At 40.2% G+C, this 10,569-nt stretch overlaps 1 protein-coding gene across 2 annotated transcripts in view; it reads right to left on the bottom strand.

Annotated features, from left to right (window-relative positions):
- The window catches only part of polr2b (RNA polymerase II subunit B), a 171,833-nt gene extending 162,834 nt beyond the window's left edge, over positions 1 to 8,999 (bottom strand). For both annotated transcript variants that reach the window (XM_020512566.2, XM_048596911.1), the window contains exons 1-2: positions 8,855 to 8,999; positions 3,257 to 3,329 (exon numbers count right to left, since the gene is read on the bottom strand). In XM_020512566.2, coding sequence (XP_020368155.1) covers positions 3,257 to 3,329; positions 8,855 to 8,879 — 98 coding nt within the window. In that variant the 5' untranslated portion in view covers positions 8,880 to 8,999. The remainder of the gene's footprint in view (positions 1 to 3,256; positions 3,330 to 8,854) is intronic.
- Positions 9,000 to 10,569: the final 1,570 nt, after the last annotated feature.

The raw sequence follows: 10,569 nt of genomic DNA, 5'->3' as shown, positions 1-10,569 counted from the left end.
TGCTTGGCCTGCTGTGTTCAGCCAGCTCTACACCTTGTTATCTCTTACTGGAATATGGGATTAGTTAGACAAATGTTTGATGACTGGCACAGACATGATGGACCAAAGGGCCTCTTTCCATGCCATAAAAACTATAACTCTAAACCAATTCAGATCCCAGAATGAAATCTGGCTTGAAAGATCATATTGTGTTTTTTTTTTAAAAAAAGTAATTTGGTCTTTTACTGAAACGCAAGCACGTCAGGTGGCTAATTTAGTTTTAACAATAAAACAGAAGTTTACTACACAAAAAAGAAAAATAAACCAACCTATTTACATATAATACAGGTTAAAAGATTTTAAAAACTCAGCCAAAACCCATCTACTCCCCACATCATCACTTTAGAGTTAATCAAAATCAAGACATTTTCCTCCCCTATCAAATCTCATTTGACTGAATTATTTCTTTCCTACTTTTGGCTAATGCTGCAAAGCTTTTTTCCTTTGACTCACACAGCTGAGATCTTGGAATTTCTCGGCTATTCTAAATTATAAAGGAAGTGGGGTAACTTTGTTAATAAAGGATAATATCCATGAAGTGGTGAGTAATGATATAAATGCAATAGATTGTGATGTGGAATCAGTTTGAGTGAAAACAAGGAATAGCAAGGGAAAGAAGTCGCAGGTGAAAGTCATCTATGGGACCCTGAAAAGTCAACTCACTGTAGGACAAAGTATAAGTCAGGAAACAACAAAAAGATCCAAGAAGGGTGCAACAATTGTTACGGGTGATTTTGCTCTGAATAATGGCTGGACAAATGGGCAAAGGTAACACAGAAGATGAATTACTGGATGCATCATGGATTGTTTCTTAGACCAGCAGATCTCACAACCTACCTGGGAACAGGCGGTGTGTGTAATGAGGTAGGTTTAATTTGAGATCTCATAGTTAAGGATCCTCGAGGAGTTAGCAATCACAGCATGGTAGAATTTCAAATTCAGTTTAAGGGAACGAAAATTAAGTTTCAAACCACTGTCCTCAACCAGCGATTTCCTCAGTGCATGAATGAATTAAAAGACACTTGAGTAAAGGGCAATTACAAGGGTGTGAACAAAGAGTTGTCTAAAGTGGGCTGGGAAAAAAGATGAAGGGGAAAGTAGGTAAATGAGCAGTGGCAGGCATATATTTTGAAACACTCTGCTAACATGTATTCTTGTCAGAAACTCAGCCCACCTATGGTAAACAGAGGCTGTCAAAGAAGGCATGCAAACAGAAGCAAAGGCATTCGAAGCTTCAAATTCTAATGGTAGGCCAGAGGGTTGGGAATCCTTTGGAACCAGCAGTTTTATGACTAGAAAGCACTAAGATTGACAGAAAATTAATTATGAAAGTAAACTGCCAAGAAATATAAAAACAAAAAGACCTTCTTCATGTATATAAAAAGAGATTAGCTAAATGGAGTGAGGGACTCAGAGGATAAAACTGGGGAACTGAAAATGGGAACAAAGAAACAGCAGATAATTTAGAGCAATATTTTGCCTCATTCTTTGTAGTAAAGGACTTCATAAACATTCCAAAGATATCAGATAAACAAAGTGTTAATAGAAGGAAAGGTCTTATAGCAGTCTCTATCATGTGGGCCGTAGCATTTGAGAAACTAATGAAACTGTAAGGCAGACAAGATACCAGAACCTGATGACCTGTATTCAAACATTTTGAAGGAACTAGCTGCAGAGAGAGTGTCATTTTGGTCAAAATATTCCAGAACACTCTGGATTTTGGACGATTTAAGCAGATTGGAAAACCGGCAATGTAGTACCCCTGTTCTAGTAGGGAGGGAGACAGAAAGCAGGAAACTATAGGCCAGTAAGCCTAACATCTGGCACTGGGAGAATTCTGAAGTCCATTATTAAGGAATAAGTAGCGCGACATTCGGAAAGGTTTAATGTAATCAAAGAGACAACATAGTTTTGTGAAAGGGAGATCATACATTCAATTCGGTCTCCCTGCTATAGGAAGGATGTTGGCAAATGGCACACTCCATCAAAAGCACTGCTTCTTGTTCCACTTTATCCTTCTAGCGTTAGAAGACCACAAATATTTTAAGAAATTTGTGTCATTCAAGAGTTAACACGACATTTGTAAAGTTTTCACATTTCTAAAGCAATGAGGACATTTGTTTTTTTCTAATCACAAGAGGTTTCAACCAGGATCAAGGTTGATTTTTGCTCAACAATAATACGTGTCCACGAACAGAACATTGAGCTCTTTTTGATTAGATTACAGAAATAATGTTTTGTCAATATTGGCCACATTATTTTCAACTTACTAACTCAGTTCTCATTTTCTTCCCAGCTCTTCAAGATCTTCTGTTGCTTGTGAAGATTCTAAAAACTCTGATTCAGAATTACGTACTATGTCACTAGTTTTTGAATTCTCAATTTCTTCAAACTGTCCAAAAGTTGCTCACAGTGAGATAGCTGGTTAATCATCTTGTCTGCCTGTCTGGAAAATCTATTTCCTCAGCCAAGTAAGTGAAGACCAAGTATGATAAGACCAAGTAAGTGAAAACGAATTCAATCTGGTTCTTAATTTGTCAAATTCAGTGATCAATACAGCTTAATGACAGTCACGGGTTGTAAGGTGAAAAGTCTTATGAAAGCAGAGTTTCTGGACAGCACACCAGTAGGAAATCCAAAGTATGAAAATGAAATGAAACTAGTTTGTTTTAATAACTGAATTACAACAAAAATCAGGACTTTAGATTTTGTTGCATTAAAATTAGAGATGCATATTTTCCTTTCTTCCACCTGACTCTTGCATACTAATTTGAGATTTTGAAACAGATTCAAATGGAGGCAATAACCAATGGTTAATGACTAAAGTAATACAGCAGAGAAAGGAAGATTCATTCTAAATAGCCTACTGACCTCAGCTAAAGGTTAGGCTATGTCCATGACTGAGATAAATTATTCCATTCTGACTCCGAGGGGCAGCTGGTTTTAACTCAGGAGATTCATTCAAGCAGCTGAAAATTATGCATAAAGCCACTCTGACAAAAGGACAGTTTAGAATGCCAATTCTTCCAGTATTTTTTTAAAATTTATTCATTTCTGGGATGTGAGCATCACTGGCTGGCCAACATTTATTGCCCTTCCCTAGTTGTCCTTGCAAAAATGGCAGTGAGCTGCCTTCTGATATAAGCAAATGTGTTTCAGTACATTGTTTTAGAAAATACATTTATTTTTGTCAAGATACAGCAGACTATTTATTTACCTGATAACAATCCAACAAGCCTCCTGCCACAAATCTGGGGTGATTTCATCATCATCTTCATCATATTGCGTATCTAGAAATCAATTAGCATCAGTTAGCAAGATTCTGAGAAAATCTGCACTAATTCAGAAAGTCACCATTCTTCATAATAATGCAATCAGACATATACCAATTAACTGAATCGTAAAAGAAATTAAAACCATTCAAAAAGCGTTCTACTTACTTCATAGCTAGCACTGCAGTCAGGAGTGATTGCTCGAGGTCACATAATGGTGGAGGGTTAATTTGAGCAAGAAATGGTAAACAAGAGACTAGGTAGTGTGCAGCGGTGGAAAAGATAAAACACAACACAGAGAATTACAGGAAGGGCAGGCAAGCAAGGATTTAGGTAGACAGCTGGCGGGCAGATATGTTTCTTTGGGTTTACTGTAGATCCTCAGTCAACTTAGTGAGTTAATGTTATAAAACACACTTTGTAGTACAAATCACCAGCAGTTGTTTAATAACATCATTACTCCAGATGCTCAGCAATCTGGTTGACTTTTAATTGCCCTCTGAAATCACAGAGCAAGCCAAACAGTTCAAGGAGAAATTGAGATGGACAACAAATGTTGGCCTTGACAGTCATTTCTGAATCCCATGAAAGAACTGATTAACATATTTTTCTCCATCTATCTTTATATATCTATCTCTATATCTGTCTATTCTTCTCTCTCGTTCTATCTTTATCCAACTATCTTCATTTATTCTATTTCCTCTCTTAGTCTGTCTATAAAGGTCTATTAAGGAAATGCAATATGATAATAAAAAGGTACAATTTTGAAAAATTGAGCTGAAAAGAGACAACTTGCTTTTCATATCTCTATCTTCACAAATTGTCAGGGAAGGCTGATAGCTGATTTAAAAAAAACATGTTACTTGGGCTTATAAAGAGATAGAATAGGAAAACGAAAAGTGTGTACTTAAGGATCGAACAAGAACAAGAGAGCACAGATTTAAAGTAATTGGCAAAGAAGCAAAGGTAAACTTAAAGTCAGCATGGTCCTAGCCGACCATAGGGCTGCTTTTTCATTACAGAGAGAGAGCACAAGAGCGAGACACACACCGAAGTGTCACTGCGCCTCAGGTAAGGGAAAAGAACCAAACGAAACACAAGAAAAATCTTTTACATGCAGCAAGGTGGTTAAGGTCTAGAAGGTCTGCCCAGTGTACAGTGGAAGCATTTGAAAGGGAATTAGATGGTTATTTGAAAAGGAAGAATGTGCAGGGTTACAGGAAGAAGGCAGGCTATGGCATTAAGTGAACTATTCATTCGGAGAGCCAACACACACCTGACAGGATGACTGGCATGTTTCTGCACTGTAACAGTAGAGCAGCCTAATTAAAGCAAATGAATGTCATCATTCAGACTTTCACAACACCATTTTGTCAACTGTTGTACCAATTTCTCTCACAAGCAGCAATGGAGACAAGAAGTGCGAAATAAAGATTTGGCCAGGCTGTGAGCCAATGCTGCTTTTTAATGATTTGAGCAATAGTCTGGCATTGTACAAGGCAGGCTTTCAGACAGGTGAGAATGCAGAATCAGCAAGACAGGTATAACGTAGACTCAGTAATCTTTCTTTGTCGACATACATTTTATTCATCATGAGCAGAATGCCGTCTCTGGTACAGAACATACAGCAGGATTGTCTCTAGCATCCAGGAAAAAGTACTCAGTTGCAGAATGCCTGACTGAGCAATATCTTCAAATTGTGAATAGAGGGATAGTGAAGCACAAAGTTTAAAATACATTGGTACTTTGAGAGTATGGGGCTTCAATTACAGGGATCTGCAGCTGGATTGACCACATTGACTTTGCTGTAAAAGAAATACCCCAATCTATAGACTGCAGATAACATCATGCAACTGGTCAAGTAGCAAACTACACAAAACAACACACTGGGCTGTGAAGAAACAGCCCATTACAGTAGTGCATGTAAAAGAAGCATGACCCCAGAAATACCTGTGAAGTATGTGCTTTCACTCAGCAACAGGACCACTGCTTTAAGAGAAATTCATCAGCCATGGTTGTAGGGAGCTCCTTTTGCTTGAATTCAAAAGGGTTCAGTGTACATACAATGGATCAGTCCTGAATCCATTTTTGCTCTCACTATGTAAATATATTCTATACGCACAAATCCAAATCACAATCATAAAATCTGACGATGGCTCAAAAAATATGCAGTAATCAGGATTTAAAAATCCCATTAATATACAGAGAGCTTAATGAGATGACCAAAAAAAAAACAAGGAATAGGAGTGTGCACACAGTCGAAAAGTATTGGAGTACAGGTGACTCAGAGATAAAGGAGTTTAAAAACATGATTCTTTGAAAGTACAAGTTTTGTGGACATACCTGGAACAATTTTTTTTTTTTTAAAAAAAAGTTATTGAAAATTCACTCAACTGCAGGTTTTAAAATATTTTTTATAAACTTCCTAGAAATTACATAACTGGTGATAACTGCTTGCTTTGGTGTAGACCAGAACTTACAGAAACGGGGGTCAGGATACTAAGTGGAGCTGTGAGCTGAAATTTTGGCAAGCTCCAAGGAAGCAATGACAGCCACGGAACTCTGACTGAATTATAAAAGCTGTGCTTGCTATCTAACTTCTCTCAGCACCACTCACAGGTCTCACAGAGGGTTTGTGAATTTTCGAGTATCAAAATGGGGTCACAGTGGGAAAATGTTCAGGAAGAACTGCTGTTGACCCCACTAGGGTTGAACAGTAACTGGCTTGAAGTGGTTCTTGTTTGATCTGGTTCAGATGGAAGAAAGCCTCCTAAGAAACATATGAGTTGGAGGGAATCCTGCTAAGAAGCTGCCCAGGTGATTTTTCCCACTTCTGAAAAGAAAACTCACTAAATTAAGTAAGTGTAAAAACCATTTGCTTTTTTGAAAGTGATTGAAAGAACATGACAAGACTATTTCTTGAGCAAACTCTGCCTGTGCCCAGAGACAACAATGCATAATTAATGATGACCATACACGTCGAGACATCGGAGCAACAGACTGAAACATCTTTATGTTTTGTCCTTTTGTCTTTCAGAATAGCCCATTGTCAAGACTTTTATTCAAAAAGCAATTCATTGCAGTGGAATTTTTGTTTTCCTGAAGAAAATGTGGAAGTGAGCTTGCACGTGTGTTTTGGGGAATGTTTATGGGAATAAACACTTATTTCTAGTCCACTGTGCACATTAATCAATTATTACACTTTTGCTGAATTCTGTTTTGATAATAAACCCATAAATTGTGTCTACTAACAAATTTGGGTTGATAAACCTTTTTTGTTTAAAACCCCTGATACAGATGATGCATTTAAGCGATCATTTTGTTAACTGGAAAACACACTTTGAAATTGCAACCCATGAAGCTGCGGGACTAAACGACATCATTACAACTGAGGCTGGACGAACGCAATGTGAAGAAAGGAGGAATAAAGAAAAAACATTATCTAGATGGTGAGAAATAGCAGAGCTCAGAAATGAAGAGGAATCTGGGTGTCTTTGTGCATAAATCTCAAAAAGTGTGTCCAGGTATAGCAAATAATTAGAAAAGCTAAAATCTTTCTTGTTCATTGCAAGGAGAATTTAATATAAAAGTAGAAGGTAATGCTTCACTTATATAGGGCATGAGTGAGACTACCTCTGGAGCAGTCTTGGTCTCTTTTTTTTTTAAGAAAGGGTGTAAATGTATTGGAGATCTTTTTACTCGGAGACTCATTCTTCCGTCAGTATAAATGAATGGATGCCTGAACCATCATACCCACAAACTTGTCACCGAAATATCAGTGCTAGACACCTCAAGACACAGAAGCAGGCTGAGGCAAGACAGAGACAAGACTCACAGGTGGACAGCATAGAAGCAACTGGAAATGTTCAATCCACCCTAGGCATACCTCACAGATATGAAGTGATCACCAATGGCAATCAACGACTTCAATCAAGGTGGCATTGAGCAACAATACCATGAAATAAGAAGGAAGAATGTCAGGTAGGTCACAAGTATAAGACAGCAATAGCAATTCTTGGATTTCGGAAATGATAACATGTTCAAACATTCTAGAGTGGAAAAGGAGACTGCAGACAGATCAGTAGTTTGCGAGGACAGTGGCAGTGAAATTGTTTTTTTCTACTGAGGATGAGGACTAAACATTTAATATAGCGTACTCAAGGACAGGGAATTGCTTACAATGTTAGCCAGCAGAGGAGCCTGGAAGTTGTGGATGTTCAGCAATGCACTTTCTGGTTGCACTGAATATATACTGCTACAGGAAATCTTTCCAGATTACAATTGAGGAACATTTGCCCTTCTCTACCCTTAACACTACCACTGTCGCAGTCTACATTTTGGCAGTGGAAATCCCCAATTACAACAGTAGTGTTGCAATTTCGCTGTAATTTTCCTGTAGATTTGTTTATCCTTTCCATGAGTTGGTGGTTATGGGCTATACCAAGCAATGTACTTGCATCCTTTTTTGTTCCTTAGCTCTAACCAGATTCTGTCCTTGAATCCTCTGGGACCTCCTCTTTCTCCAACACTGCATTGCACTCCTTAACCAATAATATCATCAATCCTCCTTTCCTCTCTCTTCTAAGCATAGTACCCAGGAATATTTAACACTCAGGCTTGCCCTTGAGTGTTTTGGCTTAATACTGCTTGATGTGGACCAGTCAAATCTGGCATTAACAATTAAACCAGTTGGGTGCCACAAACATTAAAAAAAACTTTCTTCCTTAACGTTGAGAAAACAAAGATAGGGACTATATCAAGTGTAAGAGCCACAACAATACTCAGAACAAGGGACCAATGAAAGTATGATTAGCCTTATTGGTAGCCTGAAAGGTGGAAGAGAACACAACAGATGTGCTGAATTAACTGCTTCAGTGGCAGAGAACAAAAACACAAACATAACAAATACCACACACGAAGACCTTTAAAAGAGCCATCACTGTTATAACGTACAGATCATAGCAGACAATAATGATAACAGCCGCAATGAAGTTGGTTGAAGGTCAGAGCTCCCCTGCCCCTAATTCTGTGGTACAATGGGGTACTTTATGGGGGCAAAATTTATTTTGAGGGGGCAAGCACACCATCATCTGAAAGACAGCACCTCCTGACAATTCAGCATTCCCTGTGAGCTGCCCTGGAGTGTCAACCTAAACGATGGGCTTAAAAATGTCTCTTTAAATTGAACTAGATACAAGCCCGCGGCTGACCATGTTCCCTATAAGTGACGTTTATAGACCTTCGTGCGCAAATTGGTGCATGTCAGCAGCTTCCCTCTAATCCCTGGGAGCTTAAAGTCAATAAAGCCTCTCTGGATCAGGACACATACCAGCTCAGTGACTGGAAGACGGCTGGCGGTTTGCGTCTCCTCCCAAAGGCCCCGACTGAAAAACCAGGGCTGAACTCAGCACCTGGGCTGGAAGGGCAGGCCGAGGCCTTAGGCCGGGCTCCCAGAGCCGGCGCCAATCCACCTCAACATCCGCCATTTTAAACTCCGCAAAAGGTACGAATTTAAAAAAAAAACATGGAAAGCTAACACTCACCCTCACCGTCGTCCGGATCGTACATCTCGACAGCCGATTACGGGTTAACAGGGACGGAGGGATCAAAGCGGGTGGAACCGAGCAGTTAAAGCAACGGATGAAGCCTAAACACGTCTGCCGCCCCGGTACCGAGCGGAGCGTCAGTGAGCACTGCGCATGCTCCACCTTCTCATCCACTCACTGAGAGGGGGAGAGACAGCGCCACCTCTGGATCAGTCACCCAGTGCAGAGGGCACTGTCTCTGGGTCAGTCACCCAGTGCAGAAGGAACTGCCTCTAGGTCAATGACCCAGTGCAGAGGGCACTGTCTGTGGGTCAGTCTCCCAGTGCAACGGGCACTGTCTCTGGGTCAATCACCCAGTGCAGAGGGCACTGTCTCTGGGTCAGTCACCCGGTGCAAAGGATATAGTCTCTGGGTCAACTAACTAGTGCAGACGGCACTAAACATGGGTCCGTAACCCATTGCAGAGGGTACTGCCTGTGAGTCAAACACTCATAGAGAGAGAGAGAGGGTGTTGCTTCTGGGATATAAATTGAATGCCAGAGATGTGATCCAAATATTATCTTTTATAGGTGTTACTGTGGACTCATATATATTTATATTTTGAACAAAGAACACTTGGTTAAGGAAAGGTACTGTGTACAACAGCAATTATGTTGCACCTGCTGGAGCAGAGAGCTTATACAGATGTCTTGAATTTCAGGGAGAGGTGACATGGCCCAGTTTATGAGTGGAATCAGACTATTCTATTTTTGAACTCAGTCAGAAGCAATTTGACCTGTGTGAAGATCAACAGCCTATTGCTCCTTCTTCTTTCTTTGCATCTCATCTCATAAAAGTGTGTCAGCTGTCAATCTGCCAAAAGTCACCTTTACCACTTTGGAGGATGACTGGAAAGGATTGGTTGGAATCTACCCACACCATCTGAACAAAGACAATTCAGTGAGTACAACCGTTCCAGAAAGACACACCAGTGCCTGCAGGTTGCGTATGTAGAATAACTTTGGGATCAGAAAACATTTGGGACAATTTATGATCTATAATGTCTTAATGAGCTTAACTATTACTTGGAAAAAGTACTTTAAAGTTAACACCGCAGAATTTTTCCTTTTTGTTTCTCCTCAGACTTGGACGTGTGTATTTTTTAAACAGGAATATTTGTAAAATCTAAAATGCTTGTCAATAGTCTGTAATTTTTTGTTTGAACATGTTTAACATTGGTATCAAAGCAATTGTTTGTTGTTGAGTGAAGAAACCTGGCTGACTTGTTCTTAACAGAGATAGTAGGAACTGCAGATGCTGGAGAATCCGAGACAACAAGGTGCAGGGCTGGATGAACACAGCAGGCCAAGCAGCATCATAGGAGCAGAGAGGCTGACGTTTCGGGCCTAGACCCTTCATCAGAAAAGGGGGAGGGGAAGGGGGTTTTGAAATAAATAGGGAGAGAGTGGGAGGCGGATAGAAGAGGGATAGAGGAGAGGATAGGTGGAGAAGAAACAAACAGGTCGAAGAGGCGGGGATGGGGCCAGGAAAGGTGAGTGTAGGTAGGGAGTTAGGAAGGGGATAGGTCAGTCCAGGGAGGACGGACAGGTCAAGGGGGCGGGATGAGGTTGGTCGGTAGGAGATGGAGGTGCGGCTTGAGGTGGGAGGAGGGGATAGGTGGGAGGAAGAACAGGTTAGGGAGGCAGGGACGAGCTGGACTGGTTTTGGGATGC

This window comes from Rhincodon typus, chromosome 1 (assembly GCF_021869965.1).
Source record: "Rhincodon typus isolate 14 chromosome 1, sRhiTyp1.1, whole genome shotgun sequence".
Classification (NCBI taxonomy): domain Eukaryota; kingdom Metazoa; phylum Chordata; class Chondrichthyes; order Orectolobiformes; family Rhincodontidae; genus Rhincodon; species Rhincodon typus.
Note: the sequence above shows the minus strand (reverse complement) of the source record. Positions and strands in the feature narration are given on the sequence as shown.